Source organism: Ziziphus jujuba, chromosome 5, assembly GCF_031755915.1.
Source record: "Ziziphus jujuba cultivar Dongzao chromosome 5, ASM3175591v1".
Taxonomy (NCBI): Eukaryota; Viridiplantae; Streptophyta; class Magnoliopsida; order Rosales; family Rhamnaceae; genus Ziziphus; species Ziziphus jujuba.
The window spans coordinates 30,797,043-30,813,739 of NC_083383.1; the positions used below are offsets into that span (position 1 = coordinate 30,797,043).

Consider the following 16,697-nt stretch of genomic DNA (forward strand, 5'->3'; position numbering starts at 1 on the left):
ATGCAATTCAAGGAAAATTATTTGAAGGCTGAGATATGAGAATTCTTCTTCTTTTTTATTTATTTATTTGTTATTATTATTATTATTATTTTTAAATTTTAAGCACACTGGAACTCATCTATAGCAATAACATTAACACCCATATAAAAACTTGCGGCCATCAATCAGAGATCACTTTCAACTCAACTATGCAATCCAGGCTTCTATATACAAATTGAATACACAAGTTCTCTACCAGATCATCAATCTTTAAACTGGTCAATCTATGAGTCATTTAGGATGATTACAAAGCTACTGTTTAGAAATTGTAAGAAAATATCCACAAGACTAGACTACTTGTTGACGGTTCTGCTTTGTCATTCATGATGCTGAGTTCAACCTGCAGGGATAGTTAGGCAAATTCAATGATTAGAGGCTCCGCCAGTAGAACTTCTGAATATAAAAAAACAAAACAGTTATGAAAAGATGTGAAAGCTTTATTTTATGATTCTGAAATATATTCTTCAATTTGATACGTACTTATGATAATACTCTTCGAATAAAAGATATTTCTGAATCCTTCTCGCTGCTGTATCCATCTCTTCTTTCATACCCATTACTTTTTGATCCAGTTCTGATACCAATTTATTAAAATTTTTATAATCATCCACGGTAGTACATCCTTTACCCAAATTTTTAAGCCGATCTCTCTTCTTACTCAAATATTCATGAAGTTTAACTAGCTCTTTTCCGCAAAGGCATATATCTACATATTCAGCCCTCCTATTTGCTTTGTCATGGAGCTTCACGAAGCAGAGGGCAAAAGAAACAGAGAAGCAATAAGCAAATGAAAAGGAAATTACAATAGAAATTAAATTTTCAAAAAAAAAAACACTGAGATTTTCTCCTTTGTACATGAATATATTGAAGACAAAAAATAAAATGAAAACCAAGAGATAAAACATACAACACTCGGAGGAAAAAAAAAAAAAATTGTTAAACTAAATTTTATGTAATCAATTATTTGACAACAGAAAATGAAAGAATCACACCTTATCATATCTCAGCGCATCTGAATCCACAACCGGAGGGGGATCAGGGATGACAATAGAAAGTATCTACAAAAAGATAAAACCAAAATTAAAATATATATCTATATATATATATATTTATAACATTGAAATGTAAATTACCACAATATAAAAAAGTGGAATGATACCTGCAGTATCCTTCTAACTTGATTGATATTTAAACGAGTAGTTGATGTCTCCTTCAAAACTGTCAAAACCCCAAAAGCTCATAAGATAAATTAACAAAAAATGACATACAATTTGTAATGATTCATTTTGCATAAAAGTAGCAATTAATGGTCCAAAATGACATTCAAAAACATGTGTGATGTCAAGGTCTATTTATGTTTAGTTAATAAATTAAGCTAAAGTCAGACATAGGCTTGACAATAAAGTTTTGATCCCAAGAACCCAATGCCAATCTGGTCAGGTAGTTCATAGAATCATTTGATTAAAAATATATAATTCTTTCATCAAATTAAAGCAGCTCAATGTTCTTATTTTAATTATCTTTAACTCTTATACTTGTTTTGTACTAATTTAGGACTTCACAAATCATATTTTACCATCAGTCTGTTGACTTCCTTTCCTAAGCTTAGCTATGAATATGGCATAGGTTATCATTTTCTAGATAAATATACTAAAGGAATCTGTTAAATTTTGAAAAATGATTACATTGGTGTAGTCGACTCTTGTTAGATTGCTAAATAGTTGTTTTTTTTTTTTTTTTTGGGCTATCAGCCCCTTCCTTTGATCATTAAAAAAGGAAAAATTTAAGGCATGGAAAACAAAATTCATTTTTCCAAACCATATAAGCTTACCTGAATCTGGAGATGTAAAAACACCCTCTAGACTGGCATACAAGTACCTAGCCACTCTAAAAGGGATTCTGAATAGTGTGCATAGAAATTCAAAAAGCATTCCTGTATAGTAAAAGAAAAAGTAGGATAAATAATAAACAATAAAAAAAAAAAAGTACATGAATATTTGGAGAAATAAAAAAGTATATTAAATAATAAACAATAAATAAAAAAAGTACATGAATATTTGGAGAAATATACCGAGCAATTGTGGCAGACTCCGTGTACCATTTGTCATTTCCTATTTACACATCAAAATGAATATTAAATAAATAAACAAAATTAAACCCGCTACACTGAACTGATAAGTGGCACTTAAAAAGATAAAGCTGAAGGGCAACAGCTTTTAGACATTATTAGACTGATCATTTGCTGACATTATTCAGATCAGGAAGTTTGAAAATTATAAACGGCAATGCAGAACACTTCCACTTCCAATACAGGAAAATTACGATCCAGCAAGATACAATCATACGCAGAATTTAAGAACTTGCCTATGTTCAACAAACAATGCCAACTCTTATCAGCGAAAGAGCAGTGATAACCTAAAAGTTAACTGGGCCTGGTCCTAGGAATGAAAACATACTAACCAAATAAATAAAATGACTACCAGTCCAGTCCATTCCACGTAACATCAAATAACCCTAATATAACCCAGCAACTAGGCAAGAAGGTTAGCATTGTAGTTTACGAAAGCTAAATGTGCTGCCTTTTTCCCTACAATAAACAAACGATGAAAACCCTTAGGCTTTACATTTGCTTATTCATATAAAACAATGAAATCCATCAAAAAAAGCCTTGCTTTATTAATACTTTTGTTTTATTTTATATCACTTCAAGAAAAAAGACTAGAACTATGTTATATCACCCTAAGAAGAAAGATTAGAACTATCTCAAAGAACAACCATCTGAAGAAAACCTGCTGCTTTTTACAAATCAGTCTGCTTTGTAGATAATAAGCATTAAAAAAATGACCCAAAACGGAGCAGGAATTTAGATTCAGATAGCAACCATGATGACACAAAGGTATACCTTATCCTCCTTCTTGTCATCTCCAACACCTTTGTCTCCTGCAGGCTCATCATCATCCCTGCATATAGAATTATGATGAACAAAATAATGTTAACATGTTGTTAAAAGCAAAGGAAAAAGCACGGCATATTTTAGGTCATGGATTGTAAGAATGCACTTACTTATCAACATCTTCAAGCTCAGGCATCTCATCTTTTTTCTCTTGAAGTTTATCATCACCCAAATTCACTCTGGGTATTGAAATATGAGGAGCAAAATAAGGTTAATATGTTAACAAATGCAAAGGAAACAGCAAAGGACATTTTAGGCATCACCAAGTTCTGGATTATGAGGATGCACTTACTTAACAACTTCATCAGATCCTTTACGTTCAGCTTTATCAGCACCATCAGGCTTCTCATCAACCAAATTCTTCTCAGACAAATTGACATCAGTAGTCACCCTGGATATGAAAATAGGAAGAACAAAATAAATTTAAGATATTCTTAAAAGCAAAGGAAAAGCAAAAGCAGACTTTAGGCATCACTAAGCTATGGATTGTAAGAATGTACTTACTGAGCCATTTCATCAAGCTGACAAACCTCAATTTTTTTCCCACTAGGCTTATCAACACCATTAGGCACATCATCACCCAAATTCCTCTCAGCCAAATTGACATTAGTAGTCACCCTAGATAAGGAAATATGATGAACAAAATAAGGTTAGCATGTTTTTAAGAGCAAAGGAAAAGCAAAGCACAGTTTAGGCATTACTAAGTTATGGATTGTAAAAATGCACTTACCGACCAAATTTTGAGGTCTTCCTAGGCTTCCGATGGCCATAACTGTGTCCAACTCCACGTCCTCCTCGCTGACCAGTTTCCTTCTTGGCCTCCCTGACTGCTCAAAAACACACAAATTAACAAGAAGAATATATCAAGAGCAGAAAAAATGCATTCGTTTGGAAAATAGGATTTTCCCAGGTATGCAAATGAATCATTACAGGAGTGGGTGTAAAGTAGTCATAGAAAATGCAAAGGTCAAAATTGAGTTATTGCATATGTTATGGGGTAAAGTTATATGGGAAAAATATGGGTAGCTATCCAACAATAAAGAATAAAATTAATAATTAATAAAGCATCAAATAAATAAAAGGGAGCTAAACTCAAGCTTCAACACAGTCATAGACCAGCAACAAAGAAGACTGCCCACAAGGGCCACAACCCACACGAGCATCACAACAGCCATAAAAGTTACCTCAGTAGAAGCTGTGACAACAGCCAACATAATAAAGATAGAAACCCAAACTATTTGACACATACATGATAAAAGCAAGACAAGCACAAATGTCGAATAGTATAAAGGAAGGATGAAAAGGGGGTGGATCCAATTTTGAGCATCAATGCTTCTGTTGGAAAAAGATGGAAAGCATAAAAATAGATCAACACAACTTCCACTTCTTGAGGAGACATGTGATGTATTAATAAAGCTGTCCAATTTCTCCTAGCTTATGATTCCACCATGGACCCGAGAAGCTCCAAAAACGTATGTGGAAGACTCTCTTGAAGTACCGTATGAGAGGAACAAGAATCTAGGGGCAGATTCTTCAAGAATACTCTCTGCTAAACCTCAAGGTCTGGGAAGTTCAAAACTGATAAAGGCCTTCTAGTTACCCTTTTCTAAAAGACAGCCTGTTTTTATAACTATGAAAACAAGTCAGTATGGGTTTTCAACTACATTGATGCTGATATTTTTTTTAAAAGGACACAAAACTTATCTAATATATCATCAGAACTAACGGTTGGCATCTATCTACTTTGTCTCAAGCAGCATCTACTGGAGTCTGTCGCTGACCCAATATGCTGACATCTTTTACAAACTGAAGCTGGTGCATTATGTATTATTAAAAGGTTATGCTTTGAAGGATAAATTAAAGAAATCTTTGAGAGATTCAACTCCACACAAGTTTAGTTCAAATTAGCATGCACATGTGTTCTGAATTTGAAGAACAGCACCATTTGGTTATTAGCTGGGAAGCACTTATAGCACGGAATTTTGATCTAATAGATTCTAGCAAAATCGAAACCAAAGAGAATCCTCAGAAGATATTCAATAAAATATCTGGAGTCCCATATATTCCAATGACAACGTTAACAACAGCAATCTGCTAATCTAGAAAATACCAACACAAAAGAAAGTGTATTTGTTCTAGTGGGATGGCATTAGACATTAAAGTTGAACACCATTTTCATGTACTCATAATCTCATGAGCTTGCCATGAGCCACATCTTGCCCCCAGTTATTATGATGTACCCACTCCATCTGTTTGGATTGACTTTGTGGTGATCATAGTTCAGTTATCATCGCCAAAAAACACAGGTATGACAGACTGATACAAGCCTGCTATAGAGGAGAAGCGGTTGAAAAGTTATCCGAGGCATTTGCTAGCCATACAAGACTTCCACCTACTTCACGTATTGGAATACAAGGGCCTGCACTTATGATTTTCCACCACACAGGAAGCTGTATCAGTAGGTATCACATGGTGAAGTAGGCTCGAGAAAGACAACTGGTCTAGGATTATATAACTGCTGCAGCCATATATATGTGTTAGGCCAGTTATCAGGAGGTATAAATTCTCCAGCAATTACGCTTGAGTCCTAATATCACCTCGATCCCCAGGCCCTAAGGGAGTCTAATAGAAATGCCAACTCCATTTAAGTTTATTAACTCATCTAAGTTGTCTAAGGCATTGAAAAAAAATAGAGAATATATGTGTGCGTATGCACAATCAAATACATATGATGTGTCTACTTATGAAGGCAGTCCGTAATTACAGCAAAAACGAATTTAATTCCAGAAGGAAGTTACAAAACCACCTAGTTCAAATTTTTCATGCAAGTGGGGGTTAAACACCCTGCATGGAATCGTGTAATTCATCAGAAATACACTTATCAGGATGGTGAAAGCCAATTCATATTTCATAATACATGTGGCCACATTGTATTCAGAAGAAATACCAATATAATGAGCTGATTGGAAAATGCACAATATTGCATACATATCTTATATTCAGTTTCCATAGGGTCATGTGGTAGCTGCTAGAAGAGAGAACATTTTGTATCCCCTAAAAAGCATATTTAGAGCTATATTCAGTATAATGTGAACTCTTATCTAAATGCTCATATGGAGCTAGGTTATAAATGAACTCATATCTCAATGCTAAAATAGAGCAAAGTTATAAATGAATTGTCTTGTTAATGCTCAAACAGAGCTAGGTTCTAAATGAACCCACATCTCAATGCTCAAATAGAGCAAAGTTCTAAATGAACTCTTATCTTAATGCTCAACTAGAGCTAGGTTCTAAATGAATCCATATCTAAATGCTTGCATAGAGCCTTGTTCTAAAGAACCTGAATATAAATGCCATGATAACCAAGTCATAATTTAACAGCAAAACCTAGAGTCAATGGTTCTAACAACTGAACCAAAACACAGTTCTAACAGTTGAGCATGATAATCTTATCCGCGTCTTACTAGATCGACTAAAGATCAAACCCAAAGAAGCTTCGTCATGCCTTAAGTGATGAACATAAATGTAGATGCTTTATTGAAAAAGCTACAAAACTATGCACATCAGTACTACTAGAACATTCAGAGGCTAAAATCATGTTAAGACCATCAATTATTCCATCCTGCTTAGACACCTATCAGTATGAGCATTTATTTATATCCATAGAGATGCTTATATCAATTCTCTAGCAGTGGCTACTCCCACTTAAGCTGTTGTGGGAAGTGCAATCAACTAAGGAAGTGTCGCTACTGAAATAATAGTGAGTCCATCTCTCAAAACACAAAGTGAAATGTATGGATGGTACACCAATAGTTTTGAACTTAATTTTAAATGCACCAGTTAAAAAAAAATAAAAAATAAAAAAAAAAGAGAAAAAAAAGCTGGAAGTCACAAGTTGTTAGTCATGACAGTGATGCACCATCACCGCAGTATGATTGGTGTAATCCGGTTGAATGATTTAAGCGAAGCTTATGATCCTGGGATTGTCTATACTTTGGGAACAGGCATGGAATTCCCTACCTTGAAATTTATAAAAATTTATAGACAAAGCTACCAAGCAGGGGTCAAAGCATGTTGGCATGATGGGATAGATGGGATACATCAATTAAGAAAGGTTCAAAGGTTAACTTGTAAATAGCCACCTATTGGGTTGTTGAGCAGGTATTTCTCTCTACGCTCGACACAAATTATAAAATTGTCTAGCAATCTAATAAATGACAACGCATTAACTTAATAATTGTTCTGTGTTACAACACATTAACTTAACAAATGAGGACAAACAAATGACGACAAAACAACGTAACATTTCATTTTCATCCGTTTTATATAAAAGAATAGAATTTAAAACACAACGCATAAAAGGTTAAAACTCAAATCTAAAAAGCACGATAGAGAACTATGCAGGGATGGTACAAAACAATAACACATTACAACTTCCAAACAAACAAGAAACAAGAAAGAGACATAACCATTTTCCAAGAAAAAAACATTGCAAGAGAGAAATACAAGAACCAACCAGATCAAAAAGACAAAAAACAAAACTCACCATCACCAGCCTGAGAAGAAGCCTGAAACGCCCGAACCTTGGCGATTGCTGCCGCCGCCAGCCGCTTCGGGTCCTCATTACCATCCTCCAACAATTGAAATAGGTTGGTGGTGGTCGCCATTATGAGTGTAAGAGATAGAAAAACCGAAGCCGCAAGAGCAGAGTATGAGAGAGAAAGAGAGAATGCGGATGCCTTACGGTCCGGACGGTATGGGTTTTGGGGCTGTCACATTGGATTTGGGAAGACGACGCCAAGACGGAACGTGTGCTTTTTACGTTAATATTGTATTTCCCAAATTTAATGTTATATGATTGAAACGATAAATGGTTCTACGATAATTTTTCATTTTTCTTTTTTTATATAAATATCAAAACAATAGATTTTTAGAAAGAAAAAACAAAAAAAAAAAAAGAATCTATAGATGGTTGCTACATATTGTTAGCCAAGAAAACAAAAGGCCAAAAGAAGAATCCCAGTAAAGCGCAGTACAAGAACACCAGCTCCCTTTTTCCGTCAAGCTCGGATCTTATTTTTATAAGATCGTCATTAATTTCATTTTTTTAATTTTTCATATTTATTAAAACAAATCATTAATAATATTGTAAAAATATAATTAGGTATTTTTAAAATTAATTTATAAAAGCCGATAATGAAAGGTTAGCGATGAATTTTTTTAAAATGATAGGTTTATATATAATCAAGATAAAACTGAAAAGGTACTATTAGAATTTTTTTTTTTTATTCATTTATTACATCTTCGGATAAATAATAATGATTTAGTATTTTTCAATTGGTTAAAATTATTAGGTTCATATATCAATAAATATCATCTAGTTCCTTTTTAAATTATTTAAAAAAAATAATTAAATTGAAAAGAAGTTTCGTAAGATCCATCAAAATATGCCGCAAACATTTTGATTGATCTTACAAACTTCTTGTCTATTTAATTAAATCTCCAAAAAAATATGTTTTTTTGAAATTAAAAAAATATTTTATTTACATTGTAAAATTTAGTTAAATAAAAAAAAATTACAAATGTAGAAACGATGGATTTATCAATTGAGCCAACTTCATCTTGATGGAAGATTTTAAATTTTTTTCTATATTTTTAATTAATTCTTATTTAAATTATTTGATACTTTTTCTTCCTTTTTTTTTTTCATTTGAAAGAACTATACAATAATTTTAAGTATATAAACACTTTTAAGTAAGTTTTATATTTGATAGATGCATTCAGCTGAATATATTTGAAAAATTATAATATATTTGATAAATTATAATCCATTTTTACATATTAAGTAAAATATATTTGATAGATTATCAATTAGTTAAACTACATAGGATTTTTTTTAAAATTGAAAATTATTTCTTAGTTTAAATCAAATTAATTAAAATATAGATTCACAAAAGTTTTGAAATATTAAAATTAATTATTTTACCAAAAAATAAAGAAATAAAAGAAATTTTAACATTAATTTAACTTATATAAATGTATAATGGCAATTTAGACTTCTTTAAAGTTGTAGATGGTACTATTAAAAATATTAAAGATGTTAATGTATTTACCACAAATCTCAAAGAGTATAAATGAAATATTCTGTTAAAACAAATAATTAATTGAGATATTCTTAATCTCTTACTACCATATATATTATTGAAAATGTTTATATTCCATAAGCATAAGCTTTTTAAAAAAAAAAATGGTATTTTAAGGTCTTAGGTTTAGTTATGCTTACACTAACATGTAGAAAGAAAACTCATGCTTTTTAATTAATCTGTTAACCAGTTCTTCATCAAAATCACTCACCCTAATTGCATATATCCAGTACTCTACGCATATAAAGTGCAGAAAAAGATAAATGCAAATTAAAAAGGAACTTCCAGAATCAGAAAGTCATAGATATCTGAAAACTGCGCTAACCTCCAATTGACAAATTGATGTGCCTGAAGACAACAAATCAAAATTAATCTGATGCATAGTACAAGTTTAGTCAAAATGAGGAACTATAGTAAACAACAGTAACAGCACTGCAAGGCACATATAACCATAACCACTGCATTCTAGCCATTATTGGGCTTTAATCTCAGAAAGCACCAAACCAAACAAACCCCTCAAAACACAAAGTAAATACAATAAAAAGTAACCAAATGGTCAAAATTTTACTCAGACATTGCAAGGACAGTATGCAGATGTAGAAAAATTTTCGTACTTGGATGCTTATGGTAACCCATCAAGGTGAACATATGGATTACAAAGAAATTCTAAATGACAGGTTTGTGAAATGTCTTATGATCTCTATGTCAATCTCCCCTTTCCATGATCCAACCTTCACTTCTCTATAACTCTTTAAAAGAGAGAGAGAGATAAAGAGAAATAAAATAAAATAAAACGAGGGCGAAATAATTCCCCAAGGGCCCATGGATTCGAAGCCCAACTAGAGGCCAATATGGACTACTCTTTGAGATAATGACCCATATGGGTTTGGATAAGAGAAGATGGGACTACAATTCAAGACTCCCAATTAAATCGACATAACAAGATTGGGTTTCAAAACTGGGTTTCAAAACAGATATCAATTAAAAAAAGATATTAGCCTTTTTCTTCTTATCTTTTTGTTTTTTTTTTTTTTTTAAATAACCTATTTTTATTTTATTATTTTATTATTTTATTATTTTTCTTTCTTTATTCTTTTTGACAAAATGAGCTTGTTATTTTCTCAATCTTGAAAATCGGGTTTTTGTCAAAATGAGGTTTCAAAAGTCTATATATAAATTTTTCGGTAATATTTCAGAAGTCTCTATTTGTTATTTAGAAAATTATCATTTTTTTTTTTAGTATGATGAATTGGGATAATCCTAGAGTTAATGTTTTGGATTAGTTGCATTTTTTATCTTTAATTTTTTATGTTTTGCAATTTAAACCTTTTATTTTCAGAAGTAACAATATAGATTGTTAATTTTTTCATTTGTTGTAAATTAAGAAATGTTCATATTCTATAAAAACAAGCTTTTTGAAAAAAAGGTATTTAGGTCTTAGGTCCAAGTACGCTTGTACTAAAACGTAGAAAGAAAGCTCATCCTTTTAATTAGTCTTTTAATCGGTTATTCATCAAAATTACTCACGCTAATTGAATATACCTAATACTACTCACATAAAGTAAAGAAACAGGCATCTAATAATACTAACAATATATATATATATATATATAGAGAGAGAGAGAGAGACACCAAAAATGTGACCTCTTATAATTGCAAGTTAAAGGTTTCTGCACTAATTAATGCCAAATATACTTGACATGTGCTCTTTAGGTAATTATTGGTGGGAAAAAAGTAAATATATTTTGAGTAAAAATTACACTTTAGTATCCTAAATTTTAAAATTTATGCAATTTAGATTTTAAAATTTCTATTTGAGCAATTTTAACTTCAAAATTTAAAAATTGATGCAAATTAGAGAGCTGTTAAACTTTAAATGCTAACATCAACATAATCTCATGCTTCATTTTAAAGAAATAATTTTTTTTTTTAAAGAAAGTGAAAAATACATTTGTTATTTTTCTATTTTCTATTTTATGATTTTTATTGGAAAAATTGTATTCATTATTTTTCATTTAAATTAAAATATCCATAATCATAATTAAATATTTTTTAGACTTAAAATTATACCAAAAACTAAGAATTTAATAAAATTAAAAATTTTGGTAAAAAATAATTTTATTAGTCCAAATATTTAAAATAATTTTTTATGCCCAAAACCAAAAAAAAAAAAAAAAAAAGAGAGAGAGAGAAGTGTAACCAAATATCAAAATAAAAATTAGACCAAAAATTAAAATTTTTTGTGTCAAACAATTGATTTTTTATTTTTCTGTCTATAATTAATTCATGATGATGCCATAATTGATTTTTCAGAAATTAGAATAATGATTTAAAAAAGTTGAAAAAAATGCATTGCTATTTTTCAATTTTATATAGCAAAAATAAAAAAAAATACAAAGACCAAAAGTTGTCTGATTTTTCCATTTGATCAAATGAATTATAGATCAAAATACTAATATGGAAATGAAAAATGATCACTTTTTTTTACTTTTGAAAAATTCTATCCATTTGACCAAAAAAAAAAGAAAAAGCCATTCTAAAATAGAAAAATAAAAATTAGACCCAAAAAAAAGTGTATTTGATTGCTTAAAACCTAAATCAAATTTGAAATAGTATATATTTTTAATGAACTAATAAATTAAATGATAGATTATATGATAATTTAATTAATACGTTCATATTTATTTATTTGCACACAAAAATTTAATGAATTTTGTTCAAATTTTATAAATTTCTAATGCATACAATAAAAATATGATTCAACATGGTACATGTTATATCTATTTGCACTTAGAATGCTAGAGGTACAAGAGATGTCAAAGTGTTATATCTATTTGCACTTAGAATGCTAGAGGCACAAGAGATGTCAAAAAGAAGACTAGCTTAAAGATTTGTGGAAATATTGCTGTATCGTGGATGAATACCAAAATTGCATTAAATGGGGATTACAACTTATTTGAGAGTTTGAGGCTGTCAAGGAATACAACTCATTCAAGAATTTGAAACTATGAAGGAAAAAATTCAGATAGAAGCAAGAAATATACAAAAAATTTATTATCATAATATTACCTAGCTAAGAAGAAATATTCTTGACCACAAAATTAGTGAGAGGGAGAAACACAGTTATCGATGGATATCTATATTATCCTTGTGCTTGAAATTTGGAAATTAGAACTTGGAAGTTTTACTGCTTTAACACATATCAACACTGGTTTCCTTTTATTTTTTATTTTTATTTTTTTGCTTAAAGCACAGATCAACACTATTGTTCAGCAAAGCACGATGATTTTTATATTCTCTCTAACTTGTGTTTTTTTCCTCTCTCTTTTTTTCTTTTTTTTTCCAAAATCTCTAAGTTTTTAGATAATTAAATAATCACAAAACCTATATAATGAAGATATCATTTATAGTTTCTTTTTTTGAATTAATGGTAGGGAATTCAAATTTGGATTATCATCTAAAAAAATAGTAATTTTACCACTCATCTATCTCCATAAGGACAAATATCATCCACAGTTTTTTTTTTTTAAATGAAAATATAATTTATGGTTAATTGCTAATTTATAGAGTGTTATATATATTCATTAAATAATTATTCAACTAGTCTTGAAAAATATTAATAATAATTATTTAACAAGGCGATGAGTTTAAAATAAAAAATAAAAAAAGGACAAAGAACCATTGGATGAGCTACTTAGTTCTATTTGAAAGTTAATATACGTATTTTTTTCTTGCCAGAGGGTACTAACATAGGCAAGTATTCTTCTTGTCTGTCTATGTAAAAAAATGTAGGTATAAAGTCGTTAATAATATTAATGATGTCTTTTTTTTTATTATTTGAAAAAGAAAATGTAAGTCTTAACCAACTTTTTAATTCATTAGTATAAAATATTGAACATATGATTGGAATAATCTGTAATGTTAAAATATTGAACGAGCTTAGTTTAACTTACCACATATATGTATATATAATTATTTTTATCTTTTATTCTTTCAACCATCCAATACTTGAATTCTCTTGGGTACCTAAATTAAAAAGCTTCAGTGGAAAGCCTTATATATAAAAAATTCAAATTAAAGATACTATTTAGATTTATAAATGTAATTATATAATATACTTTCATACATTAAGAGATAGTATAATTATGTTGTTAAGTGTCATTTTCTTTCAAACGTAAACATTCTGCTTTGAGTCCATACATATTCAGAACAAGCAAAGAAATAAAAAGTATTTTTTTTTTTTTAACTCATCACTTTCACTGATTGCGGACGAGAACTTAATACAAAATTGATATAAATATAACATTTTCTACCCAACACTACATAGAATATTTATTTGCTTTTGTTGTACTAATCTGTTAACTGCAAATTAACTTTGCCAAGCCATTTAATCGCAATCTTAAGCGATTATATCTCTAATCCTCAAGCCATCCACAAAGGGAAAAAAGACACAAATGGGTGAATGAGTTAGGTATAAGTTTAGACAAAGGGAGGAGAACCACTAAGTAAACATATAACAAAGGAATTAATATAAAATTAGTTCGAACATTTTATATATTAGTAAGTTAAAGATGATAAAGATGTGTGGTGGGTGGCTGACTTTTCATGGTTATATATATATATATATATATGTATGTATATAAAAACAATATTGTATCTCTCTTCTAATTTTTATTTACAAATTTTTTGCCGCCAATATAATAACGTGTTACGTGGTTAACTAGACGCCCTTATCCATCTCTCTCTTTCTCTTTCATTTCTCTTTCTGTGTTTCATCATCAAATTAAGGATTTTAATAAGAAATGGCAGCCATGGCAGTAGCCCTGGTGATTCTGATGGTGGCGGCTGCTCCGGTAGTCCAAGGAGTGGAGCACATTGTCGGTGGCGATAACCAATGGAGCCAAGGAGTTGATTATGACTCACACTTTAGAATTTGTTTTCAGTTTTGAAAAAAGATTGAAAAATAAAAATGTTTAGAGAGAAACTCAACTCTTTCTTTCATTTTATTAAAACTTGAATTGTACATTAATAGAACAGAATTTCATATTCCATTGACATTATTGCTTAAAAGTAATTTCAGGTTTATTAACATAGGGTTGGAAATATAAAGTGGATCAACTTTTAGCGTTATTACAAATAAAAACATACTGTATAACAAAAAAGAAAATCTTTATTTTTAATTCTTTTATAGAAAAATTAAATTTAGTTCGGTTTTTTAAAGTGAATGTTAATCAAGATATATAAATACGAAAAACACAATTTAGGCTATATACAAATACATGTCCTCTAGTTCACGTAGTTTGTCGTCGTCTCAACACGTTTTTTATTCTTGCGGTCCAACTTAACACTATAGAATATGACAAAATGGATATTAAAGAATATTGTACCATACATGTCTAATTATATGACCCTCTTTCTTTTAGTTGCACTGTCATCTACCTAACCTTTCAATTTTATATTAAATAAAATTAAAGATAATCTAACTTACTCCATGAAAACATGACAGGTTGTCTTCTCCAATATTGATTGTCAACAGCATAAAGGAAAATTAGCACAATCAGATGAAATTTTCTTTCTTACCTATTTTCGACTCCATCATCAATCATTGTTTCCAAATTCAGAAATTATTGAATTTTATTTTCAATTCATGGCCAAACTAATAAGACTTAATTAACTTCAATAATTTTTAATGCAGTTTCCAAGCACTTCATTTATTTACTCTCCCAAAATATTGAAATGAAGATGTTACATAGTATACATATATATATATATATATATAAATTATATTAGGTTTAACTTTTTTTATTATCTATTAAATTGCTTTGAGAATTAAAATATGTAATAGAAGAAGTAACCAAAATGAGCTCTATGTTTCAAAAACAGTGTTTGTCTATGGTACTACACACAAGGTGGACGAAGTGAACGAGGCTGATTATAAAAACTGCAAGTTCGGCAATGCAATTGAAAGCCACGACGATGGAAATACTTCAATATCTCTTACAAAAGTTGGTTCATATTACTTTGTATGCCCAATCTCTGATCACTGTACCGGGGGCATGAAGCTTTCGGTCAATGTTGTGGCAGCAACCCCAGGCCCAACTGGAAGCCCACCATCACCATCGGGCTCCACCTCTCCAACTTCCCCGAACACTCCCCCCACCACCCCCTCCGAGACAGTGCCACCCCGCCGTCACCGGCTGAGGCGGCAAGTATTGTTTGTAACATGAAGATGCTTGGGGTGACAGTTGTGTTGGCAGCCTTCTTGGTTGCATTCATGGGCTAGGGGAGAGGCAGTGCTATTGGATTTAGACATATATGTTTGTGTTGTTGATTTTGTGTGATTTTCTATTATCATTGTATGATGTAGATTTTATTTTGATTTTTATATTAATATTGCTTATGGATGAATAATCATTTCTTAGACAAATTCATATCCATTATATCCATAAAAGGATCAGGATAGATTTATTTATTTGTCTTTCTGAATTTACTGATTGAAGCTTGAATAACTAGTATTTTTTATGACCTTTTAGATTTTTTTTTTTTTTTTTTTTTTTTTTTTGGTTGGGGATGAGTTGATTAATAGAAACAAAGCATTTTTTAGTCTATAGTTTAAGTTGATCTGTTAACATTTGAATCGACAATTGATTATAGGGATCGGCAAAAATCAGAATAAAATAAAGAAGCAATACTTTGAAATCTGAAAAAGATTATAATCCAAAAAACTGTGAGAATTATATTTGCTTGATTGCTTCCTTTTTTATTCCTTGATAACTAATAAGAAATCTTAATGACAATTTCAATAAAAAATAATTTTAAAAAAAGAAATATGAATGACCAACAATAAAATATATAAAAGTCATGTTCCAACAAATGAAAAGAAATTTGTTACCCCGAGTTCCAAACATAAGTACTAAAAATGTAAAACTTAAACCTATTATTTAATGTAAAAATAAAAGATGGATCTTCATTTAATAGAGAACTGAATATATATATATATATATATATATATATAATTAAGATATAATAAGGACTCTGAAGAAGCTTATAGTAAGAATATTTTATGTGACAAGACATATTATTCATATTGGTTATCACATGAGAAAAATAAATTATCAATTTAAACTTCAATAGATCTCATGCAAATCTCATAGTTATTAATTCCCTTTTTAGATTTTACTAAAACAAATGGAATGTTTTTAAATGATATAATATTATTTAGATGATATAGCTTACAATATAAATTATTTTTATTATAAGATCCTTATAAATCTTATCTTTTCGATAATATATATTATAAAAAAAATTAAAACAATAAATGTAAATTGTTTTTAAGAAAAAAAATGCAAAAACAATATAATTGATACGCTGATCTCTTGACTTACTTGATATACCTCTCACGGTACATGATCATACATGTCACTTTGTTAAGATTTGGAATTATCTAATGATTAAAAGAAAAAAAATTGTAACGGGTAAAACAAGGTAAACAAGAAACAAAGATGCCTTTAAAGGTGTTAATTTTTTAAAAAATAAAAATAAAGATGAGGTAATGACGGTTT

The 16,697-nt window shown here is 29.9% G+C and overlaps 2 protein-coding genes across 2 annotated transcripts; one reads left to right on the forward strand and one right to left on the reverse strand.

Annotated features, from left to right (window-relative positions):
• Window positions 1-142: 142 nt before the first annotated feature.
• Window positions 143-7,997, reverse strand: LOC107421741 (uncharacterized). Its single transcript, XM_060817054.1, has 12 exons — window positions 7,539-7,997; window positions 3,723-3,819; window positions 3,497-3,610; window positions 3,285-3,383; window positions 3,103-3,171; window positions 2,942-2,999; window positions 2,111-2,150; window positions 1,871-1,972; window positions 1,199-1,257; window positions 1,032-1,097; window positions 520-782; window positions 143-379 (listed from the first exon to the last, which is right to left on the reverse strand). Exons 1-12 carry the CDS (start codon window positions 7,657-7,659, stop codon window positions 361-363), a joined length of 1,107 nt encoding a protein of 368 aa, XP_060673037.1. The 5' UTR covers window positions 7,660-7,997; the 3' UTR covers window positions 143-360.
• A 5,940-nt stretch (window positions 7,998-13,937) lies between these two features.
• Window positions 13,938-15,362, forward strand: LOC132803793 (uclacyanin-3-like). Its single transcript, XM_060817336.1, has 2 exons — window positions 13,938-14,070; window positions 15,019-15,362. Exons 1-2 carry the CDS (start codon window positions 13,938-13,940, stop codon window positions 15,360-15,362), a joined length of 477 nt encoding a protein of 158 aa, XP_060673319.1.
• The last annotated feature ends 1,335 nt before the right edge of the window (window positions 15,363-16,697 follow it).

What these genes read in the sequence shown, in the direction of transcription:
- LOC132803793 (XM_060817336.1), top strand. Translation starts at nt 13,938, where the DNA reads ATGGCAGCCATGGCAGTAGCCCTGGTGATTCTGATGGTGGCGGCTGCT. An exon ending in TGACTCACACTTTAGAATTT is followed by an intron (nt 14,071 to 15,018) that starts GTTTTCAGTTTT and finishes TTTCAAAAACAG; the next exon opens with TGTTTGTCTATGGTACTACA.
- LOC107421741 (XM_060817054.1), bottom strand. Translation starts at nt 7,659, where the DNA reads ATGGCGACCACCACCAACCTATTTCAATTGTTGGAGGATGGTAATGAG. An exon ending in TTTTACATCTCCAGATTCAG is followed by an intron (nt 1,258 to 1,870) that starts GTAAGCTTATAT and finishes GGGTTTTGACAG; the next exon opens with TTTTGAAGGAGACATCAACT. An exon ending in ATGCGCTGAGATATGATAAG is followed by an intron (nt 783 to 1,031) that starts GTGTGATTCTTT and finishes TGCTTCGTGAAG; the next exon opens with CTCCATGACAAAGCAAATAG.